At 51.7% G+C, this 24798-nt stretch overlaps 1 protein-coding gene across 18 annotated transcripts in view; it reads left to right on the top strand.

Annotated features, from left to right (window-relative positions):
- NDST1 (N-deacetylase and N-sulfotransferase 1) overlaps positions 1–24798 on the top strand; it is a 173266-nt gene that overhangs the window by 47202 nt on the left and 101266 nt on the right. For 17 of the 18 annotated variants that reach the window (XM_064278284.1, XM_064278250.1, XM_064278280.1 and 14 more), the window contains one exon: positions 18299–19190. In XM_064278284.1, coding sequence (XP_064134354.1) covers positions 18678–19190 — 513 coding nt within the window. In that variant the 5' untranslated portion in view covers positions 18299–18677. Of the gene's footprint in view, positions 1–7202; positions 7312–18298; positions 19191–24798 lie in introns of those variants that run through there. The other variant, XM_064278256.1, reaches the window with a different exon arrangement.

The raw sequence follows: 24798 nt of genomic DNA on the forward strand, positions 1-24798 counted from the left end.
GAGGGAGCCACGGAGTATCTGGGGAAGAGCATTTCAGGCAGAGGGACCAGCAGTGCAAAGGCTCTGAGGCAGGCGGGTACATGGCGTGTTTGAGGAAGAGCAAAGAGACCGGTGTGGCTGGGGCAGGAAGAGTAAGAGTGCGTATGGTAGGAGATGGGGCCAGAGGGGTGGGATGGGTAGCACAGACCTCATAGGACCTCCTGGGCCATCGGGAACACTTTGCTGTTTAGTCTAGGTGAATGGGAAGCTGCTGGAGGGTTTTGAGCTGAGTTGTGACTTGTTTTGACCTACATTCTGGAAGGATCCCTTGGGCTACCGTCTGGAGAAGAGACTGGAGGGTGGCAAGGGTGGGAGCAGAAGGGCGAGCTGGGAGCCGCTGCAGCCACGCAGGGTGAGGGAGGACGGTCTAATGGGGGTGATGGCAGGGGTGGCTGCAGCCACGCAGGTGAGGGAGGACAGCTAGTGGGGGTGATGGCAGGGGCGGCAGCCAGTGGTCGGACCCTGGACTTAGCTTCGTAGGATGAGCTGCCGGGGTTTGCTGATGGATTAGGTGTGCGCTATAAGGGGAAGAGGGTGTCAGCGGCAAGGTTTCTGGCCTGAGGAACTGAAGGGTTGTGTTGCTATTTATTGAGAGGGAAAACTGGAAGACAAGCAGGTTTGGGGAGAGAAATGGAGATTTTGGGTGAGATGTGCTAAGGGGGCATTCATTGGTAGGACTACATGGTGGAGATTGGCCCTGGGCCCTGCATACTCCCGTTGCTGTAGGGGTGATTTCTGTAGGGGCATGTCGGGGGGTACCTGGAGGACCCTTCCCAACCCTGAGAGTCTGTTCTGTAAAAACAAATGCTTCCTGGCCCCTTCATGCTCTCGCCTCTTTTCAAACCTCCCCCTGCTTTCCTCTTCCTTCTGGCCGGAGAAAGAAGGCAGATTCTGAGGACTTGCTGTCACTGGGGTGGTCCCAGCCTTTCTGCCTGGCAGAGTTCTTCCTGGGGCGGGGGATGGGGGGAGAGCCCTGGAAGGGGAGGCCAGAAGCCTCAGGCCTTGCCCTGGCTCTGTGCCAGCAGGAGGTCTGCCCTCCTTTACTGAGAAGTGTTGAACTGGCAGGGAGCACTTGTGTAACAGCAGTTAAGAGCCTAGGCTTGCAGTCAGGCAGGTGGTGCAAATCCTTGCTTTGCTGCTTGGCTGTGAGACCCTGGGTTAGTGACATACCCTCTCTGACCCTCACTTTTCTCATCTTATGAAAATGGGCAAATTATATATATACCTGTTTCACAGGTTAAATAATATAATGTACATAAAAACCCAAAACCAAAGCAAACCCAGTGCTGTTGAGTCGATTCCGACTCATAGTGACCCTGCAGGACAGAGCAGAACCGCCCCATAGAGTTTCCAAGGAGCGCCTAGCAGATTTGAACTGCCGACCTTTTGGTTAGCAGCAGTAGCATTTCACCACCACACCACCAGGGTTTCCAGCATACATAAAGCACTTAGTAAAGGCCCTGGCGTATGCCACCCCCAGTTAAGAGAGTCTGTTAATAAAGGGACCTATGTAGTCGTAGTCAGTCAGGTCAAGGGGTTTAGATTTTGCCCAGTGAAGTGGGAGCCATGGGAAGTTATTGAGCAAGAGCATGTTATGAGTGTGGTCTGTGTGTGTAGGGGTCTGGGCTGAGCCCTCTCTCCAAATCACTGAGCTCCTGCAGTGCCCTTTATCTTTATATCCCAGTGGTCGGCCTCAGGGAAATGCACCTGAGGGACTTTGAGGGGGCCTGGTATTGAGGGGACTTGAGTTGCATGTAGGGCTCTGGACTGGGCTGGTGGGGCAGGGAAGGCCCTGGAGTGGCATTCCACTGGGCAGTTAGATGTGACCTCGGTTCTTGGTCTGGGTGCATGCTGGGTGGTGCCCCCTCCAGTGGAGTCGTGGAGAGATTGACAATGGGTGGAATGTGGCCCCCTCAGGACCCACACTTCACTGGTGCCCTGGCATGTCAGCCAAGCCTGTGCTCCTGCAAGCCTGTTTTCTAGCAGTTGAGCCATACCAGGACGCCCAAGGACATTTCAGAGTTCTCCAGGGCTCGCAGCCCAGCAGTCGCCAGGCATGACCTGTTTTTCCAGAGTCCAAGGGTCTTCAGGGATGGAGGGGACGCTGGAGATCTGGGGATTTTTTTTTTTTTCAACAGCTGGGTAAACTGAAGTCCAGAGAGAGCAGGGCACTTGACCAAGGTCTCACAGGGCTGCCTCCCTCACATCTGTCACCTCCCTCTGTTCCCATGTCCCTTGCTCAGGCTCCTGGCCTTTTGCCCAGGCAATTGGAACAACCTCCCTCTTGTGGGCTCCGCTCCTCAAGAGCTTTGTTTGTCCTCCTGTTATCACAGGATTACCATAGCCTACCATGTACGCACTATTTGAGTTCGTCTGGTCCTCTGTCCCCCTCCAGCGAGAATACTTGTGGCTGATTCTCCCAGACAGAACAGCGTAGCACAGGAATGCTGGGCTCAGGCTCCAGAGCCAGACTGACCTCCATTTGCACTCCAGCTCTGTTGCTTCCTAGTACAGTGACCTTGGGCAAGATACTCAACATTTCTGAGCCTCAGTGTCTCTGTCCTTAAAATGAAAACAGTTGTTGTTAGCTGCCGTTGAGTCAGCCCCTGAGTCACGGTGACTCCGTGCATAATGGAACGAAATGCTGTGCCTGTGTTCTGTTGTGGATCAGACCATTGTGACCATAGGGTTTCCACTGGCTGATTTTTGGAAGTAGATCGTCGGACTTTTCTTTCTAGTCTGTCTTAGTCTAGAAGCTTCATTGAAACCTGTTGAGCATCCTAGCAACATGCAAACCTCCACTGACAGATGAGTGTTGACTGTGCGTGCGGTGCATTGGCTGAATTGAATCCAGGTCTCCTACGTGGAAGGCAAAAATTCTACCACTGAGCCACTAATTAAAAAAAAACTTGCTATGAGTTGACTCCAACCTATGGTGACTGCATGTATGTCAGAGTAGAAATGTGCTCCATAGGCTTTTCAATGACTGATTTTTTGGAAGTAGATCGCCAGGCCTTTCTTTCAAGATGCCTCTGGGTGGACTTGAACTTGCAGCCTTTCTGTTAGCAGCTGAGTGCGTTAACTGTCTGCACCACCCAGGGACTTTGAACCACCAGTTAGCAGTGCTTAATTTACAGGGCTGTTGTGATGATTAAATGAGACAATACATGAAGTGCTGGAGTGCAATAGCTGGTATGTAGTAAGTTTTCAAAAACGATCATTGTCGCTGAAAAGGCCCATAAATGCTGTTTGGACTGAAAAGCTTAGGGTGTGCAGGAGAAGACACAACCTTGAACAGGGAGGCGGAAAGCTTGGGTTTCGAGTTTACTTTCAAACACTGACTCACTGTGCTCTTTTGGGGAGTCAGTCGTCCTCTGGGAGCCCTACTTTCCTCATTTAAGAAAGAGGGAGGAAATCCCTGCTCTGCTCTTATAAAGTTGTCACGTAACACAAGGAAATGTCTGTGAGAAAGCTTTGCCTCTGTGCAGTGCTTTAAAAATGGTCAAGTGGTGGCTGTGGTGTGCTAATGACGATGAAGACGTTGTAACCACAGCAATGGACAACTGGCTTGGCTGGAGGCTGGTTAATCTGCGAAATGCTTGGACGCCCACGTGGGCTTCCCCACCACTGCCTGCCTGCTCCCTGCTGTGCAGGAGCTGGCCTTTAATATTAGCCTCGCATGACGTACTTGAAAATGTGGGAGGTGAAAAGATCCAGCAGCATCTTCCAGGCCGCAGTGGGTTTGGATTATCCGTTCTGATGCCATGGAATGGGGGAGTTAAGAGTCAGACAGACCCTGGTTCAAACCTCAGCTATAGTTCCCAACTGGAAGCTTGAGCCAGTTGCTTAATATCTTAGTCCTCTAGTGCTGCTATAACAGAAATACCACAAGTGGATGGCTTTAACAAAGAAAAGTTTATTTTCCTCACAGTAAAGTAGGCTAAAAGTACAAATTCAGGGCGTCAGCTCCAGGGGAAGGCCTTCTCTCCCTGTTGGCCTTCTCATCAATCTTCCCCAGGAATAGGAGCTTCTCTTCCCAGGGACCCGGGATCCAAAGGATGAGCTCTGCTCCTAGCACTGCTTTCTTGGTGGTATGAGGTCCCTCTGTCTCTCTGCTAGCTTCTCTCTTTTATCTCTCAAAAGAAATTGTCTCAAGACACAACCCAGTCTTGTAGATTGAGTCCTGCCTCGCTACACAGCTGCCATCCATTCTCCCTCATTAACATCACAGAGGCAGGATTTACAATATATAGGAAAATTACACAATACCAGGAATCATGACCCAGCCAAATTGATGCATACGTTTTTTTGGGGGACGTAACTCAATGCATGACACTGCTGTGAGCCTCAGTTTCCACATTTGTAAAATGAAGCCCCAGTGAGGTGGAGGCAAAGCATTTGGCAAAGGGCCACATAGTTATATAGAGTCATTGTGTAATATGCTTCAGCCTGGAAAATAGTAATTTATTGATTTATCAGTGGTGGGGATTTGGGGTCATTGTACCCATTTCTGGGATTGGGCTGCACAGAGCATTCCCTACAGAATCACCCAGCTTAGAGTTAGGAGGGCACTTGGAATCATCTGGTCTGACCCTCAGTGCTTTTCCCATTTTACAGGTGAGCAAAGCAAAGCTCACACAGGAGCAGGTGCTTGCTGAGGTCACTGGCAAGTTAGTGCAGGGCCAGGCTAGGGTGAGGCAAGTGAGGCACCTAGGGCACGTGATTTAAGGAAGTGCACTCTCTGAGATGCTAGCCTTGCACTTGAACATCCTGAGAGTGTACCTCCTTAAATTTTGTGCCTTCAGTTCTTCATTTGCCTCACCCTACCCAGACCCTGGGTTAGTGCCTGATCTAGGACTAGAACTCAGATCTTCTGACCCTATGTACTGTTCCCACAGCCCTGGGAGTGCAAGGACACCTGAGAGGCATCCTCCAGAGTCTCACCGAGGCCACCTGGGCCCATGTAAGAGGAGCTTGGGAGCTTGCTTTAAGTAGGTCACCTGGCGCTTTTTGCTCTGTGTCTGTCTCTACTCTAGCTGTCTGTGTTCTAGAGGAAGCGAGGCCCTCTCGCCTACCTTGCCCACCTCTTGCCCCCACCCCTGGCCAGCTATGCCTCCTTGTAAACGTGTCGCACCCCCTCACACCTGAGGCGTGTTGGCAGTAGGCTTGTGTCAGGGTGACAAGCTCCAGCGAGTCTGGTGGGACGAGGCTGCTTTCATGTGGGTCTTCATGGGATCCCCTTGGTCTCAGCAGGGCCCATGTTTGCCCACTAGGCCTCCAGGAGATTAGGGGCTTTTGCGGCTCCAAATGCCTCAAAGCTTTTCCCTTCCTCTGTCGCCCCAGCACACCTGCCACCCGCCTCCCCTTCCCCCCGCTCCGCCGCCCCATGTTCTGGCTACCAGGCCTAGAGGCTTTTCAGTTTACCCCCGGCTTTGGTGCCTTCAGGATGGCTGTGGCAGGGAGTCCACCTGGGCCAGTCTCCCTGTCACCACCCTGAGCCTGCTGGCTGAGCCTCAGGTGACTTCTTAAGAGCGACCAAAGGCACTAATCCCTGGCAGGGGTTCCTAGTATTTCCCGGTGACTGGCGGGATCCTAGGCCACCCTCATGGTATGACGTGAAGGGCCCTGGCAACTCTGCCCAGTCTCCATGCCTAAGCTCCACGCACACAAACACACCATCTTTGTTAATACTCCTGCTCGCGGGGCCTGAGACTCAGCCAGTAGCCAGTTGCCTGTGTTCTCCCTGGAGTCCTCTAAGAAGGCAAATACCTTTTCAGGGGGACGCTTTTAAGTGTTTGCTGCTGAGAGGTGAAGCCAGGCTAATCAGTTGCTACTGAAGTGATTTTGACTCCTGGCGATCCCATATGTGTCAGAGTAGGTTTGTGCTCCAAAGGTTTCCTTTTTTCTTTTTAAATTTTATTTTGTTGTTGTTGAGAATATACATAGCAAAATGTATGCCAGTCCAGCCTTTTCTACATGTACCGTTCAGTGACGTTGCTTACATTCTTTAAGCTGTGCAACCATTCTTACTCTCTTTTTCTGAGTTGTTCCTCCCGCAATGACATAAACTCACTGCCCTCTAAGATTCCCGCCTAATCTTTTGAGTTGCTGTTGTCAGTTAGATCTCATATAGATAGTTGTTGAAAGAGCATAATGCTCAAGGTAGGCATTTTGTTACTAGTTAAGCAAAACTATTGTATGGTTTTAAGAAGACTTCAGGGGATAATTTTGGTGTAAGTTTTAAAGGCTATCTCGTGGCAGTACCAAAGGGTTTTCAATGGGTGATTTTTTGGAAGTAGATAGCCAGATGTTTCTTCTGAGGTGCCTCTGTGTAGACCCCAACCTCCAACCTTTCGGTTAATAGCCATTTGCACTACTCAGGGACTCTGAACCCAGATGAATCCTGCCCTTTTCCAGCTTACTGTGTGATGGTGGCTGAGTTGCTCCGCCTCTCTGGGCCTTGGCTTTATAAATCCCTTTTCAGCTCTAGGATTTCAACACCCTGACACAGATTCTAACACCCTCCACACCTTTGTCAGTCACCTTTCTTCCCGGCAGGAGGTGGAGCAATGGAAAGGTCTGGCAGCTGAGTTGGGGTGAGGCGGGGGCCAAAGCCAACCTCGTACACATTTAGGCCCCAACTGGCCCTGATAAAGAGCTACCAGTCCTTCTTCCTCTTCTTCTCAGGACAGGTGGGGAAACTGAGGCCTAGATGGGGAAAGGCCTTGCTTATGGTCACATAGGGACATAGGGAGCTGGGCAGAGCTGGGACCAGAACCCAGTTATCCTTAGCTGCCAGCAAGGGCTGCTTTCACTCCAGACTATCACCTTTCTCGAGAGGGACAGGAGGACCCATCAGCATGAGGGTCAGGGACGTGCTTTCTCCTTTTCCGGGGAGAACACCTCCAAACAGGGGTCCCTGCCTGCAGGGGGATCCCTGGGTTGGGGTAAAATCCAGGGAGGACATCCCCTTCATGAGGTCATGGAGGTGGGGCTGGTAGCTTCCGGTGAGAGATGTGGCAAGGCTTGGGGCCAGAGGCTTGTGGGAATGTGGTTGGCGGCTCAGGGTGCCCTAGGGCCACCTCCCTCCTTCTCTTTCTCCCTCCCTTCCAGGGAGGGGACTAGGCCAACAGTAATGCCATTTGTCCTGGCTCTGGGATTAGGTGCAGACTCGATGGCAGTGGGTAGGTGGTGCTAAGTGAGGAGTGTGGAGCCACTGAGAGGACGAGGCTGAAGTGAAGAGAAGACGAGCGGCTGCTGCCTGGAGCTTTGGTGGGTCTTGTCATTCTCTTCTGTCTCACCCAGTCTCACCTGGCTTCCCCGTACCCTCTGACCCTGTCCATAGTCCCCTTCCTCATGTCTCATCCCCCCCCGCCCCGTCTGCCTGAATGTGTGTGTGCACGTTGGATGTGTGGGCTTGGGACACAGGGCTTGGAGCAGGACTGGCCCCTGAGCCTGGTACTGGGTCCTGTCAACATTCAGGACCAGAAGCAGGTTCCTCAGGTGTCCCAGCCCTGGGGCCGCCCCAGGAAGATGGCCCAAGGCTGACCTGGCAGATCCCTAGTGGAGGAGGACAAGAGGGAGGGTGAGGAATGGGAAGGAAGGCTCAGTTTTTGATGAGGCTCTGCCTCACAGGTAGGCAGGACCCCAGACCCACCTGCAGCCAATCGGCCTGCAAGTTAAAGATTTACCGCTGGGCTGAGAGGAAAGCTGGAATAGATGCTCAGATTTACGTTTGTGGCTTAGGTCTTCTCTAGAGTGTGACAGCAAGGGGGCCCTTAGAAAGTGTTTCCAAGTTCTTAACTTGGCTTTTGGTGGGGGTGGTTTCACAACCTTCCTGAATATATATTGGACATTGCGTCCATCTGGGGAGAGAGTCCACAACTGCCTTCATTAGTTTCTCAAAGGGTTCTGCAACCCCCAGAAGGTCACGACTTCTCATCCAGCCCAGACCCCTCATTGTGCAGGTTAGGGCACAGAGGCTCAAAGAAGGGAAGGAACTTGCCAGGAGGTGCCCAGGGAGTGAGTGGAGATGCTGGGACAGGCCCTGAGCTCTCGGCTCCATCTCCCTGTCTCTCCTCAGCATCCTTCACTCTGGACATTGTGGGCTAACTCAGGAGAGACTGCCCTCATCTCCCAAGCGTTCAGAGCTGGGGGATGGGCTAAGTGCTGAAATGGACTCCAGGCCCACATGGATATTGGCTCCTACATCTATGAATGGAGGCCTCTGATCATGCCTGCTTCTTGGAATCTCTCAGGGGCATCTGGGTTGAGGAGTGGGAAGGGAGAGGGTAGGGGCTGTGATGACCAGCATTTCCCAGTTCCTCTGCAGGGGAGAAGTTCAGGGGATGATACTGTTGTTTCTACCTCTTTGGACATAAACGACAAATAAATGAGGTAATGATTGCGGTGTTTGATATAGAGCCTGGCACATAGCATACCCGTGAGGCATGCTAGTTACCACTCTCCCTTGCATTGTTTCTGTTAGTGAGCAGTCCTGCTTCTGCCCCCACTCCTACCTCTCTCGCCTCTTCCTGAGAGCGAGGCCGTCTTCTGGGGCGTGGAGGTAGCCCCACTTTCTTCTGTGGGCCCCACCTGTATGGGATGACGGAGGCCCCCTGGGGTGGAGGAAGGTGAGAACCCTCTGGCTGAGGTCCTGCCTTTCTGGGAGACCCATGGTACCCCATTGTGCCAGGGCAGGCTTTCCCTGGAGGCTGGAGCTACATGTCACAGGAGAAGCTGGGTCAGCCTGCATTCATGCGGATTCCTGGCAGGCCTTGAGCAGCCCTGGAGCCTGTCACTTGCAGGAAGCCTCTCTCCTGGGTGTGCTCGGCCACAGAGCTGGCTCAGGACTGTAGTGGAATGCTGGGCAGAGAAACCACATAGGGGATATGAGCAGGGGCTCTGAGGTGGGCTGGCTTAGGACAGTCCTAGCTGTACCTCTGCTGGGCTGTGTGACTTTGAGTCAGTCACTCACCCTCTCTGAGCCTTGGTGTTGCCATCTGTAAAGTGCTCATAGCAATGACACCACCTCTCAGGATTGTCATGAGGACTGGATGTCATAAGCAGGGAAAGCTCTTTGCACAGCCCTGGTGAATGGCCGGGAGCTAAGTAAATGTTGGCTCTTGCTACTGCTACCAATGAGGAGATAAGGATATTTGTAAGAAAATGTTCCATCCTTTTCAAGTGCCTGTAATTCTGAGACACAGATAAATGGATGGCTTTGACTCTGTCCTAGGCAGAGTTGGGGTGTAGGCAGAGATGGAGCCCTATTTTGGGAAGCTTCATGGGCTAATGAATAAGTATAACCTGGAAGCGGCCTTCCAGCCCTTGGTCTGAGTGAGGAGCTCTGGTGGGCCTGGAGGGCAGCTTGTCCTGACCTGGGCTGTTCTCCACACTGCCCCCACTACATGCCTTGTTTGTTTGCTCGGTAAACCCTTTCTTCAGAGCTGGTACAAAGGTAGACTCTCAACTCAGACTCTGTTGGAATAAAGACAAATTCCCAACAAGTGGGGTCTAAGTTCTTGAGGTTTTCCCTGCCTGGGCACCCAGAACGAATGCCCAAGTAAAGAACTGGGGCGTGAACCAGCCACTTTATGCTTTGTTTGCTTGTTGATTGATGGGTAATTTATGGGTCTGCTTCCAAGAAGGATCATTAGAGGCTGCTTGTGATGGTAATACACACATAAAACAGAATACAAACAAAAACAGAATGCAAACCATTCAGAGAGAGCAGAAAATGGGATGTGCAGGGCACCTGGCACAAGTAAGCTGTTGTAGGTAAGCCCAAAGGGGCCCATGGGACTTAGGAGGAAGCTCCTAGACTGTAGAGGCAGGTGGCACCTGTGCTGAGAGTCCCATTCATCTACTCATTAGCTCTGGGAGCTGAGGCCAGTCACATGCCCCATCTGGGCCTGGGTTTCCCCATTTGTAAAATGAGGGATGTAATAGGTCACAGAAAGAGCCCTGGTGGCACAGTGGGTAAAATGCTTGGCCACTAACCAAAAGGTCGGCGGTTCGCACCCACCAGCCACTCTGTGGGAGAAGGATGTGGCAGTCTGCTTTCTGTAAAAATTTATAGCCTCGGAAACCCTATCCGAGGCAGTTCTGCTCTGTCCTATAGTGTCGCAGTGGACTCGATGTGTGTGGTTAATAGGTCGCAGGGCTGTTGTAAGGTTAAATAATAGCATGTAGTACAGGAATATTGTGTGTAATAAGTGAACGTTAAAACTATGAGCGCATTTAGCCTGGCGACTCCCCGTAGCAGGCTCACAAAGGGGAAGGTAGTGGGGAGGGCACGTGGCTGTTGAGCACCTGCCGTGGGTGCTGCTCTGCGCGTGAAATGAGGAACGGAAGGAGGAGACACTTCTGCCCTGGAGAGCGCACAGTGAAGTTAGGAGACAGGGTTGGAGCTGTGAGAGCAGTGAGAGCAGCGTAGAGTCTGGCATTGCGTGGTGGCTGGAGCACTCGTCCAGGCCTCGGGAGCCCCATGCAAGCAGAGCCCGACTCTAGGCGAGGCTGGCCTTGGAGGGGGATGGACAAGAAAATGAGCGGGGGTTGAGTGTGGAGTGTGGGAATCCCTTTCAGAGTCCGGACCAGGGTAGGTGGGGGCGGGGCAGGCCTGGCCAGGGCAACATCAATAATGGGTCCTTTTCTCTCTCTGGGCCTCAGTGTTGCCATCTGCTCACTGCAGGGTGGACTGCAATCTTTGCCACCCTACAACTCCAGGCCAGATCTCTGAGAGTCCCTGGATGGTGCGGCGCTGGACTCTGGGGTAAACAACAGGCAACAGCGTGGCCTCTGGCCCAGCAGCACTGCAGGGACCAGCCGGGTTGGGGGATGGGACTTGCAGTGAATTCCGGCAGAGGAAGGGATTTGCTTCTGGTCTCAGCCTCCCAGGGGTATAATTGCGCTGGAGAAACTCCCGCACAGCTGGGAAGCAAATGTAGAGAATTTTCATTGCTGCACTGTAGATGGTGGGTGGAGCAGGCTGTGGCAGGCTGACTGGTGGAGCTGGGTGGCTGTGGGGTGTGGCTGGGTAGTGGGTGGTGGTGTGACTGTGCTGGGGGTTTGACAGGCTGGGAGGGGCTGGATCAGCTGTGGGGAGTGGCCCTGGCATGGATTTGGGGCTGCCAGTGCCTGGGCCTGCAACTGCCACTCCCTCCCACCCCAGCCCCCGCCCAAGCCAGTGCCCATTCACTTACTTGACCCCCTGCCCTGACCCCCTCTTAGCTCCCCCTGGTACTTGTGGTTTGGCTCAGATGCCTGCAGTGAGGCCATGTGACTTTGTCTCTGCATTCCTGTGAGTGTGTGTGGTGTGGTGTGGTGTGTGTGTGTGTGGTGGGAGCCTGCAGGGGTCGTTGTCAGGAATGACCCAGACAGGGTATAAAATCTGAGCTGGGTGAGCATGGGGCCATGGGGGCCTTGTCCTCTTCATCCTGCAGCAGCATCCCATCAGAGACATAAGGCCTTTAGAAATCATAGTGGGAGGGCCTTGGTCACCACTGCACTTTTCGTGCCTAGCACCATGCCTGGTACCTAGTAGGTGCTCAGTAAATACAGGATGAGGGAATGGATCATTAGTTTATGCCCAACCCCCAGGATGATCCTAAATCTTTCACTCTTTCCTGGAGCCCATTCCCTTGCTCTTCCTCTCTGGCTTCATCTTGATCTCCCTCCCTCTCTCTTTCTGGATCCACTATTGATTTGGTATGTGGCTTTGGACCAGTTCTTTTCTGAGCCTCAGTTTCCACATCTGTTAAGGGAGTAATGTTTAGCCTACATTCTCGTGTTCCAGGCACTGAGCTGAGTGATTCACACACGTTGTCTCCCTTAGTCTTGGCAACAGATAAGTAGCATAAACCCCGTTTTACAGTTGGGGAGACTGAGGCTCAGAGGTTGAGAAGTGTGCTCACAGGTCACAAGGGTAGTAGACAATGGAGCTAAAATTGAAGTCCAGGCAGGCAGACTCCACTCTGTGCTCTTGACTGCTTTGCTCACGGCCACTGCACTGGTGCCTCTAAGATTGTTAGGGCAAAATGAGATGACACCTACAGCCCTTCTTGGGAGGCCGCTGGTGCGTCCCAGGCACTCAGAGCACCTGAGGTGGGATCATTGGGGGCACATCACCTTGGGATGCATGAGAACCTCAGTCTGTGCCTGCCCTCAGGGAGCTCTAGGTCTCATTCCTGGAGCCCACCCACCCATCAGGGCCCAGGTCTCAGGACAGCTTGCTCTCTAAGCAGGTCTTTGTACCTCTGCCCCTTTGCTTCTGTGGGTTCTGGGGAGGGCTGGGGAGAGCCAGAACATTTTCAGGTGGGGATGGGGTAGAGAATGACTTTCAACTCCAGAGCAGTGACCACGGTTACTGTGGTATTTCCCGAAAGTGCTGCGTTGCCATGGCATCTCCATAGCAACCCGAGCATCTCATTCATTACCCCTAGCACCTTGCAGGGGAAGCTGGGGCTAGGGCTGGGAGAGCACGGTGGGAGCCTGACTGAGGGTTGAAGCCTCAGTGGCAGAGGTGCCCCCATACCCCCTTTTCCTCCACCAATCCTAGCCAAGGTTCCGCTGCAGGCTCTGGAGCTATCTCCCTCTTATGGAGCCTGGGTTCAATTTTCAGCTCTGCCACTGACGAGCTATGTGATTTTAGGCAAGAGACTTAACCTCTCTGAGTCTCATTTTCTTCAACTATAAATGTGGATAACGACAGGATTGGTTGTAAGGATTAAATAAGATGATGTATGTAAAAGTTTTTAACCAGGACCACAGTAAATACTCAATACCTGGTAGCAATAATAATAATGATGATAGTTATCATGATGGCAGTATTATGTTTATTGTAGAAACTCCTGGGTATCATCGGGGAATAAAACCCCAGAATTGAAGTCAAGAAGGAAAACAGTGTTTGAGTCAAGATTTAGCTGTTTCCTATGTGGTTGTGACAAGTCAATTCACCTTGAAGCCTCAGTCAGTTTATCTGTAAGTTGGGGGTAATAGCAGCTGAGTATCCTGAGTACTTAAGTACTTGGTCCCTGCCCTCGAGGGACACCCGGGCTTGTGGGGAGGGGCAAGAAAGGAAGTTGGTACTTGTCGGCCTACTGTGTGCCAGGCACCAGGTCAGTAAGCTGTGGCCCTGCCCTGCGGATCTGCAGGCTGCAGGAGACAGAGGCATGGACACACAAACTCCCAGAGCTTTTTCTGCACAGACCACACACTCCACGCGCTGGGGGCCGGGCAGGGAGTTCTACAAGGAAGGAGGTCGGTGTGAAGGAGGTCGGTGTGAAGGAGGTCGGGTGTACAGTTGTAGAGAGACAGGGTCTATGTGAACTGGAGAGTACGTGGCCCATTTGAGGTGGGCAGCTACAGGAGCCTCTGCCAATCGTGGCCAGTGGGAACGTGTGCCCGGTGTCATTAGAAAATGCCCCTTTTAAAGAGAGCTTAGAAGTTAGGACTTTTATATGACGTGTCCTGCTTTTAAAATATTGGTAACTAACCCCAAACTAAAAAAAAAATGAGAAAGCCATTCAAGCCAAAGAACACACATCTGCATTCTGTTTTGGCCAGAGGGTCCTTGTTTTCAGCCTCCCCACTATGGAGTGGAGTGGATGGGAGTCTAAGGAATGGGGTGTGGGGTGACGCAGGGGTGGTGGCTGGAGATGACTTCAGAGAGGTGAGGACATTAGAACTAGGGTCTTGAAGAATGAGTAAGTGTCCCAAGGGGTAGGGGGGAGGCATTCCAGGCAATGGGAACTTCATTAGCAAAGGCCTTGGGTGTGACCAGGATTGGTGTCTGGCTGGGTGAGGCTGGAGTTGAGGGAAATGGCTGGTGAGGCCCAGGGGTCGGGGAGCTTGGGTGGTCGAGGGCATTGGGGCCTCAGCCACCAGCTGTCCTTGGGGCCTTGGTAGCTCCAGGGGGATTAGAAGCCCCCTAGTTCTCTGCCCTGGAGCCACAGCCACAGGGGCTCTGGCATGCAGTTGGGGAAGAGGGTCAGGTTGCAGTAGGGCAGTGCTGGGAGCCCCTTGCCAGCAAGCTGGGTGGCCAACGCTTTGTTTACAAAGCAACCATTCTCTCCCATCATATCTCTGAGGTTATTGTTCTCCTCTGGGGACAGGGACTGCTTGGCCCACTGTACCTTCTCCTTTCACCCCCTCCCTGGCCTGGGTTTTTTTGTTTTGTTTTAATAATTTATATTATTTTGTTGCTGTTGAGAATACGCACAGCAAGAACATACACCAATTCAAGTTTCTACATGAACAATTCAGTGACATGGATTACATTCTTGGAGTTGTACCACCGTTCTTACCTTCCATTCCTGAGTTGTTCTCCTTCATTAACATGAACTCACTGCCCCCTAAGGTTCTTATCTATTCTTTCAAGTTGCTGTTGTCAGTTTGATCCCATATAAATATTAAAAGAGCATACTGCTCAAAGCAGATATAATTTATTTGTTAAGCTAAACTATTGCTTGGTTTTTAAAAAGACTTCAGCAGATATTAGGTGCCCTGGTGGCATAGTAATTAAAGTGCTCAGCTGCAAACCAAAAGGTCGGCAGTCTGCTTCCGTAAAGATTTATAGCCTTGTAAACCCTATGGGGCAGCTTTAGGGTCACCGTGAGTCAGAATCGTCTCAATGGCAGTGGGTTTGGTTTTGGCAGGGGTATTTTTAGTTTAGGGTTTAAAGATTATCTTAGGGTAATAGTTTCAGGGATTTATCCAGCCTCCATGGCTCCAGAAACTCTGGATTCCATGAGATTTTGAAAATCTCTTCTGTATTTTCCCCCTTTTGATCAGAATTCTTTTATAGAATCTTTGATCAAAGTGTCCAGTAATGGTAACTGGCCTGGGTTTTGCCACAGCCTTCCCCCCAGCCTTCTGGCATCTGACGTCTGGCTCTGCCCATTCATCCTGCTCCACAGAAAGGCCACAACTTCAGGAGATGGGCGTTCTTTTCAGGTGTGTAGTGAGAGGAGGCTGTGTGGGTTGGTAGCATTGCAGCCCAGCCCCGCTGTGTAAAGAGCAGGTGTATATCCCTCTGAGACTTTTCTGTCCATCTGTAAAATGGGCACACTTTCCCTTAGTGCTATTGAGAGTTCGGTGAGAGACTATGAGCTCAGAAGCGCTTGGTAAGCTAAGTTGTGATCACGAAGAGCTGTCGTATGTTAAATAAGCAACAGTAGTGCATGGTAGAGTCCCTGGGTGGCTCATATGCTTAAGCACTTAGCTGCTAATGGAAAGGTTGGTGGTTCACATTCTCCCAGTGGTGCCTCGGAAGAAAAGCCTGGTGATCTACTTCTGAAAACTCAGCTGCTGGAAACCCTGTGGAGCACAGTTCTACTCTGACAGGCAGAGGGTCACCATGAGTCAGAATGAGCTCTACAGCAACTGGTTAGTGCATGATAATAGCAAGTGACACTCATTCAGCACCCACCATGTGCTCTGCATGGTTCTGTGTCAACTCATTTAATTTCCACAACCTTGCAAAGTATGAGAGATTTTCCCATCTTACAGATTGGGGAGTTAGGGCACAGAGGAGTAACTTGCCCAAGATTATGCAACTGCGAAGTGGTAGAACTTGGATTTGAACTAAGGTGGCCTGGCTGCAGTATGCACGGTGACCACTGGGCTTTAGGTCCGTGGATGAGCTTGGTGGGAGTTTGGGGGCCAGGGCCTGAACTCCTTGAAGTTATTACATTTGCCAGCATATGTGCATATTTTCTTGAGGAAAAGTATTGCCAGATTCCCACAGGGGTCCATGACCTCTAGATGCCTGAGGCTCTCTGATGGTTGCATCATTAACATGCTGAAAAGCTGTGAATGTCGTTGAAACCACAACACTCAGGCCTGCAGGGAAGCGGCTGGCTGCTGCTATCTTGGGCAGCAGCCTTTTCTGTGGGGTAGGGTGACTGGAGTGGGCCTCTCTACTTCCCCATCCACAGTGCTCCTGTCCTGGCTCCGGACCAAGGGGTGTAGCTCAGGCGTGGCTACAGGGCAGAGGGCTACCCTTATCAGTGGAAAAAGGGACACTGATTCACCCTGGGCATGAACAGTACCAGTCACCCAGCCCTCCTGGCTCTGGCCAGGAAACCTGCCCTTCTTGCCCTGCACTCAGCCAGAATTGCAGGGAGTCCCCACAAAGCTCTGTGCATTCCCTTATCTCCAAGCCGTGGCAGACGCTGTTTCCTCTTTTCTACCCCTGGCCAACCCTCCCCATTCTTCTGGTCAGCTCAGGTACTACCTCCTGCAGGAAGTCTTCCCCAATTCCTCCACTCCCAGGGGTCCTCAGTCCTTCCAAACACCTTTGCCTTCCCCCACTGCTGCCTTTGTCAGCCTGCGTTGTGGGTGCCTGTTTTCTTGACTGCCTCTGGTTCACCGTGGTGCTGGCACAGAGTAGGAGCTGGACTGTAGAATATCCACAGTGGATCAGCCCCAGAGAGCATTTGGTCCAAGCTCTTTTTAACAGGCAGGAGGCCCAGAGAGGGACAGGGTGTGCCTGGGGCCACATAGCACATCCCCGCAGAGCTAGGACTAGGACCCTGTGTCCCAGCTCACAAGTCAGCCTCCTCTTCATGGTACACTCCTGCTTCTCATTTCTGAGCGCGTCTTTTTAAAGCCTTCGTTTTCTTATTCTCACAAAAATAATAAACGGTTAGGGTAGAGAATGCAGGAAACAGAGAAACAAAAGAGGAAAACAAAAATCACTCAGAGGTAATCACCGTTAACAATTCTTGGATTTTCATGCTTACTTTTGGTCAACGAATAAAAACTTTTTAGCAAAAATTGGCTCACACATACTGCTTTATAAATGTCTTCCACTTTAACAATACACATGGTAATTATATTTCAGTGTTAGTAAATGTCCTTCTTCAACGTGATGTCAGTGACCGCCTAGGATTCCATCATTACTACATTATTGTTTCTCAAGAAAATCCCTTCTTGTTGGACATTCGAGGTTATAAACAGCACTGGGATTTGTATTCTTAGTAAGGAAATTTTTACCGACTTCTGCAGTTACTATTAGGTTAAATTCCTAGAAGTGCGATTGTTGGGGCCCCGGTCTGCTGCACCCACTCTGAGCATGCTGTGCAGTCTTGGGGCTGGGTGGGATTTCACAGACCTTCAACCCCAAGCCACTCCCCCCAAGCCTGGCTTCCCCAGCCCAAGCCCTCATGCCCTCTGTCATGGGTGTTCTCCTAGCTTTCAGCAGCTGGGGTGGATAGAAAGTTGCTTCGTGGATTGTTTGAAAATCTCATACTCCCTGTGGCTTCAGCTCGTGTTAAAGGGAGACCAGAGGGCCATGAATGTGGGGAGCAGTTTGGAGTGAGAAAATTTGGGCCTTTGTTTATGTGTGTCGGTGCATGAGTCTTCTTTAACTCTCTCTAGTGAGACAGGTGGGGGTGGCCTGCCCCCGGGAATCCAGAGTTCTGGCCTCCTGGGTGGGCAGAGGGTCCCAGCGAGGGGGATGCTTCCCCATTGGTCCCTTGAGTTTGATCACCCACTGCACTGGGCTGGTGGCTGCACTCATGGGCACATGCCACAAAGATGAAGGATACCTGATTGCATTAGGGGCAAGTAGTGACAGCTGTCATTTCTTGAGTGTTCGTTGTGCCAGGCTTTTCAAACACATTTATTTGGTTAACGCTTGGCCACAGCTCTGTGCTGTGGAGGTGATGATGTTACACAAGAGGGCACTGATGCTTGAGGGGGCGGTGACTCATCCACAGCCTTCCTGCACAGCCGAGGCGCTGATGCAGCACAGCCCTCGGTTTGAATCCTGCCTCAGCTGCTTCTCCTGAGCCTTTGCCTTCCCGTCTGTTTGATGGGGCTGCTGGGCCTGTTCAGAGGGCTAAATGGATGGACAAGTGAGAGCATAATATTTGGCCCTGTTAGAATTCTACCTCCAGCTCCCAGGGCTTGTAAATATTCATTTTCTTACTTTGTCCTTCCTATTTCTGGATTTTTCTTGGCTTAATCTTGGACTCTGGTAATGATAATAATAATAAATAGCAACTACCATTTAGAGATACCATATGGTAGACACTGCCGTAAGTGATTTATACACATTATTGAATTTAATCTCTCAACCCCTTGTAGGGGGGTACTATTGTTAGAGATTAAGGAGCTTGCCCCAAATCATGCCACCAGCAGGTTGGGCAGCAGTACTTGAACTTGGGCCAGCTGAGGTCAGGTCCTGTGCATCCTTGTCAGTTGACCCTAGAGTCCCCACCTGCCTCCTCTGACTCTCCTGTTCTTCCCACAGCCTCAGCCCCGTGGGCCCCACCAAGTGAGCAGCATGTGGCACCCCTGGGCCAGCCCGGTGTCCTTCGGCCTATTGCCTAGCCCTCCTAGGAGGCCCTGACGCCCTGGGGCACTTCCACCCTGCGAAGGACCACGCGAGGGTTTGCCATGGTGACATAAAGGGGTGCGAAGGAAGGAAGGAGCACAACCAACCAGTGGACTGCGCCCCTGGCTGGGGGGAAGGGCCAGGGGCCCGATCCTCCACGCCCTCTGCCCGCTGAGGACCTCGCTTCCTAAGTCTCTGTGAATTTGTTGGTCGGTGGACTCTTGTGTCTCCAGCGTGTGGCCTTGGGGTGGCCAGGGCAGCCCAGGCCTCTGGCAGCCGAGGTCGCAGGGCCAGGATGCCCACCCTGGGACGCCTCCGGAGGCTGTGTCGGCACATGTCCCCCCAGACCGTGCTTTTCCTGCTGTTTATCTTCTGCGTGGTCAGTGTTTTTGTCTCAGCCTATTACCTGTACGGCTGGAAGCGGGGCCTGGAGCCCTCAGCTGATGCCCCTGAGCCTGACTGTGGGGACCCGCCGCCCGTGGTGCCCAGCCGCCTACTGCCGCTCAAGCCTGTGCAGGCGGCCGCCCCTTCCCGCACGGATCCATTGGTGCTGGTGTTTGTGGAGAGCCTCTACTCACAGCTGGGCCAGGAAGTGGTGGCCATCCTGGAGTCCAGCCGCTTCAAGTACCGCACAGAGATCGCACCAGGCAAGGGTGATATGCCTACGCTCACCGACAAGGGCCGCGGCCGCTTCTCCCTCGTCATCTATGAGAACATCCTCAAGTACGTCAACTTGGACGCCTGGAACCGGGAGCTGCTCGACAAGTACTGTGTGGCCTACGGTGTGGGCATCATTGGCTTCTTCAAGGTACGCAGGGAGTGGGGCCCTTAGCGGTTTGAATTGTATTTTCACTATTGCTAGCTGTGTACCTGATTTTGCTCATCTGTGAAATGGGTGTAATGATAGTGCCTGCCTTACAGGTCACATGCGTGAGTGTATGTCAAGCACTGGGAGCACACAGGGCCTGGTACCTAGTAAGTGCTTTATAAGTACTAGCTTCTATTAGGGGCACACAGCAGGGGCATTGCCTGCTGTGTACGGGGTCCAGCACACACAGGCAGTTGCGCGAAGCAGGCCACAGGGATGGTTTGAGGTAGGAGAGGATGTGCACCGTTAGGTGCCTCTAAACCTGTCATGGCAATCTCCCAAGGGAGGGAGTAAGTCCCCATTTTGCAGATAAACAAACCAAGGCTTGGGAGTTATGTTACTTTTCTGAGGCTGTGTAGCCTGGATGTAGGGGAGCGAGATTTGAACCCAGGTTGGTTCAAATCTGTATCTCATGCTCCTTCTTAGCTGTAGTGGGGTGTGGAGTTTATGCACTTGCCAAACCAGAGCTATTTTGCACTGGGAGAAAAGAAAGAAATTCCAGTGGGCAGGTGGGGAGCTGCCTTGGGCTCTGTGGGGCACTGAGAGCAGCTGCGGGGAGTGGGGTCCTTGCTGAAAGGTTGTTGTAGAGAATCTGTCCTTGGGGAGGGGAGGCTTAGGTCAGAGAACTCTGACCTGCCAGACAAAAGCAGGAGCTACTGGAACTCAAAGGGTGCTTTGGGGGGCCTCTGTGCCTTCCTTCAATGAATTTTTCTGTCTTTTTATTCTTATTGTGCTTTAGGTGAAAGTTTACAGCACAAATTAGTTTCTCATTCAAAAATTCATACACAAATTGTTTTGTGACATTGGTCGCGATCCTTACAATGTGTCAGCACTCTCCCTCCTCCACCCCAGGTTCCTCTTGTCCATTCTTCCAGTTTTCCTGTCCCTTCCTGCCTTCTCGTCTTTGCTTTTGGGAAGGTGTTGCCCGTTTGTTCTCATATACTTGACTGAACTAAGAAGCATGTTCCTCATGTGTGTTACTCTTTGTCTTATAGGCCTGTCTAATCTTTGGCTGAAAGGTGTACTTTGGGAGTGGTTTCTGTTTTGAGTTACTAGGATGTCCAGGGGCCATAGTCTCAGGGGTTCCTCTAGTCTCTCTGTCAGACCAGCAAGTCTGGTCTTCTTGTGAATTTGAATTTTATTCTACATTTTTCTCCCACTCTGTCAGGGACCCTCTATTGTGATCCCTCTCAGAGCAGTTAATGATGGTTGCCAGGTAGTTCTGGGCTCAGACTGGTGGAGGCTGTGGTTCATGTGCTCCATCGGTCCTTTGGCTTAATATTTTCCTTATGTCTTTGGTTTTTTCCCAACGAATATTTCTTAAGTGCTTATTATGTTCCTGGCTCATCCAGCACGCAGACTTTCCTGTGCTAGGCACTGGGGACCACAGTGGTGATCAAGGTGGACAGAGTCCCAGCTCTCATGGAGCTGACGTTTCAGTGGGGAGGGAGCATAGACAGTGAACAAATAAACATGATATGGCAGGTGGAGATAAGTGTGCAAACGAAAGCAGGAAAGAGCACTGAAGGTAGTGGGTGTGGGGTTGACGCTATTTTGTCCTCTATGATAAAGTGACTCAAGGGGAGTGACAGAATGAGCCGTGCAGCTCTGTGGGTAAAGAGCCTTCCAGGCAGAAGGCACAGTGAGTGCCCAGGCCCTGGAGTGGGCTCTGCTTGGTGAGAGCCAGAAGAAGAGTAGTAGGAGGTAGGTCAGAGTAGCCGATGTCCACCTGTTGTTAGGTGCTATGAGTCGATTCTCATGTGACAGAGTAGAACTGCCCTATAGGGTTTTCTTATCTGTAATCTTTATGGAAACAGATCTCCAGGCCTTTATCCTGCGGACCCACTGGGTGGGTTTGAATTGCCGGCCTTTCTGTTAGCAGCCCAGTGCTTAACTTTTGAGTCACCAGGGCTCCTTGATGTCCACCTAGGGGTGTCCATCTGTTCCCCAGCCTTCCCGGACTCACTTGCCCCGTGCTTGGTGCTGCCGCGGCTGGTCTCATTGAGGGCATCCTGTGGCGTGTTCTTTCACATGCTCACCCAGCAGGATACTCTGCAACTAAGAGAGGTTGTGCAGGCCAGAAGTTGGAGGCTCTGAGGGCTCCTGCAGTCGAGCCCCCAGGGAGGTTTATTCCCCACCTGACTGGCTCACAGAGTGCCCTTAACGTCACAGTGTACCCTTGGGGAAATGCTGGCCTGGTTTATGGCTTTACAGTGGCATAAAATCAGAGTGTCTCTGCTGCCTGTTTTTCCTTCTCTTCTGGACTCTGTACCCTTGCCTGCCATGAACTCCAGTTTGTTTGCTCCAGAGCCCCAGGCCTGAGAAACATCAGGATGGCTGACTTTACTGAGTGTTCGCTCACATGGTGCCCTGCCCTCTGCATAGATCCAGGATTTGAACCCAGGCATTCTGGCTCCAGAGACCTTTGTCTTAACCACTCTGCCGTGAGTCCAGGAGCCTTGAATACCATTGACTCAGTAGACATTGCATCGGATGGCTCATCCAGCACGCAGACTTCCCACACAACCTCTGAGACCCAGGCAGTGGGCCGGCTCATCGGGCACAATTGGTAACGACTGTGCTTGGATCCCATCTAGCCCCAATTATTTATCTACAGAAGGTGAATGCAGAATTTCAGTGTGGTGGTCAGTATCAATTCCAGGTCTTACTTTTCCTACCTTTGCATAAGACAAGACCCCTCCGTGGTTTTGAGCCTTTGATTTTCTGCTCAAACCAGCGCCCTCTGGTGGCCATACCGCATCTTTCAGCTCTTTCTGCAAGGCCACCTTCCATGCTCTGTAACAGGCTTGCCAAACAGGGAAGGTTTGTTGGCTCCAGGAATCTGGTGACTCTGATTTTCCAGTTACCCCTGGTGGCTGAATTCTCAGGGCAGTGTGAGAGCAAGGGCTTAAAAGTCTAGGTCCTGATTTAAATTCTTCTGTCTGTCATCAGTCGCTTGACCTTGGCAGGGCACTCAGCCCCTCTGTGAAGTGGGCCAGTCCCAGCACTTGCCTCATTGGGCTGTGTCGAAGATAAAATAAGATTTTTGGAAGACACCAAACAGTGCCTGGTACCCAGAGCCTCTCAATAAAGGCAGCTGGAGTGTTTTGTTATCTTCCGGTTCAGCATATACAGCCAGTGGGAGCACTTGGTCTGTCTTGTGGCTCTGACATACCTGTGTCCTGTAAGGCCCTTGGGCGTGGGAGTAGGTCTAACTCACTTGTAGCTCCCGTTCCTGACAAGGGGCCTGGCCCAGAACAGGTGGTAACGGCTGCTGATTGGATGGGGCAGAGCATTTACCACCATGGTGTCCCTGGAGCGACTCCTCAGGACTAAGGAACAGGAAGGATATCCACCCCTGTGGGGTTAGGCTAGATCCCTGGTGGCGCAAACGATTTGCTCTGGGCTACTACCTTAAAAGTTTGCAGTTCAAACCCAGCCAGTGGTACTGCGGAAAAAAGGCCTAATGATCTGAAAACCCTATGGAGCATTTCTACTCTCTAACCCATGGGGTCACCATGAGTCCAAATTGACTTGAGGCCTGCAATGAGGCTCACTGTCCATTCCCTACCCTGCTGGCTCCTTTCGTTGGTGGCTGGGATAGATGATCAGCAACTTGGCTTTCTCCCTTCTTTGATGGCTCCCAGCTGAACAGCTGGCAGAGCTGCCAGCACCTGGTGGTCAGCTCAGGGTCAGGACTTTGAAATGGGATCCCCCAGCGCACGCTGTCCAGTGTGGCCTCCCAGGCCACAGCAGGTGATGGGCAGGCCCTGAAATGTCACTGGCCCCAGCCACCTTTCTCCTGCAGCCCAGGCAGTCCCCATCCTTGGCTAGTGCTGGCCTAGGGGTGAGGGGCAGCCTGGGGCTAGGGGTAGGGCCGGATTAATGAGGGCCTAAGCACTGATAATATGTGGTGCCCCCTCCTCTGCTTACTCACGCATTCAAACAGGATATGTGAGTTGTGTATGTACATGTATATGTGTGTGTATTTATATATTGCTGGCCCGCCTAGCTGGGTTTGCTGGATCGGTAGATGTGGATATTACAAGACCGTTCTCTCAGAATGGATCAGAGGCCTGTTATCTATTAATATAATCTGTCCTTGCCCAGTAACTGCTCATGATGGATCCAGTTGCATATTGGATGAATATAGCAAGAGTTAGACTCAACAGCCCACCCCCACCTCTTTTTTATTAGAAAGAAATAGTATATTCCCAAGAGAAATGCTGAGATAAGGAGTTTTCAGTTACACAGGAGGGGACCATAGGAAACAGATGTAAACGAAGGTGTTGAAGTGGTGGGGGCCTCATAGCTTAAACAGTTTTGCGCATGGGCACCCTTGTGACCCTGCGTGAACTCTATTTCTAGCCTGCACATTCTCTTGCACTGGAGCTGGGATCAGTTCCATTTAGTGCTCTGCCAATTCCCTTCCACTGAGGTGTTTTTCTTTGTGTCCTTTCTGCTTAGCATCTGTGGGTCTTTGCTTTGGACAACTGGTACCCCTGTTTTATTGATGCCCTAAACACACGCTTACCTTGCCTATTGGGTAACCCATCCCTGGCGAGGGGGATGGTCTCTTAGGATGGGACTCTGCATTGGGCTCAACACCTGAGGCAGGCTTGGGACAGGGTGGGAAGTTGGCTGGCCCTCCTGGTGTTGGGAATCAAATCCAGACTCCTAATCATGGTTTACAAGGCCAGGGCCCTGCAGAGCCTTTGTGGGATTTAGCAAAAAGTACTTCTGCATGGAGGAGATTAGTAAAAGGTGCCCTTCTGGGCAGACACAGCTCTGTGTGGGGGTACTAGGCTCCGCTGAAATGTCAGCCCCCACTGGGGGCACTTGTGCATGCCCACCTGATCAGCTTGCCATGGTGGCCCTGTACAAGACCCCGCCTCCCTCTCCAAGCTCATTTGATGCCCTTTGTCCACTCTTGTTTGCCCCACTCCACTCATCCCCCACACCGCAACTAGGTGGAGCTTTTAAAAATGCAGATGGGAACTGGTCACACCTCTGTTCAAAAACCTTTGATGAAGTCCTAATGGCTTCCCGGTGCTTGTAGAACAAAATCAGACTCCTCCTTCAGGCCTCAGGGTCCTCACAGGTCTGGCCCCAGCAGACCTTTCTACCTTATCTCTTCCACTTGCCTTCTTGATCACTGTGCACTGGCCCCACTGGCCTTTTGGTGCTCCTTGACCATGATGAGCCCTTTCCTACCTCAGGGCCCTTGTACTTGTTCTTGGAACTTGGCCCCCTAACCTCTCCTCTAGTCTTCCCTGAGCCGGGGGACTGTGCCCTGGTTATCTACTCTTCTGAACTTTCTCTGCACACCATGTGCTACATTGTAGTTTTATGTTTATGCCTGTGGTTATTTGATTAATATGTCTCTTCCCTGCTTGACTCAAAGGTCCATAAAGCAATGGCCATGTCTGTTGTTTTTCACTATATCCTTGGCACTTAACACAGTGCCTGGCACAGTGAACAGTTGTGAAATGAGCAAATGACTCCTGTATGAAACACATATCATGTGCCAGGTACTGGGGAGCTGTCT

The sequence above is a fragment of the Loxodonta africana genome, chromosome 2, assembly GCF_030014295.1.
Source record: "Loxodonta africana isolate mLoxAfr1 chromosome 2, mLoxAfr1.hap2, whole genome shotgun sequence".
NCBI lineage: Eukaryota > Metazoa > Chordata > Mammalia > Proboscidea > Elephantidae > Loxodonta > Loxodonta africana.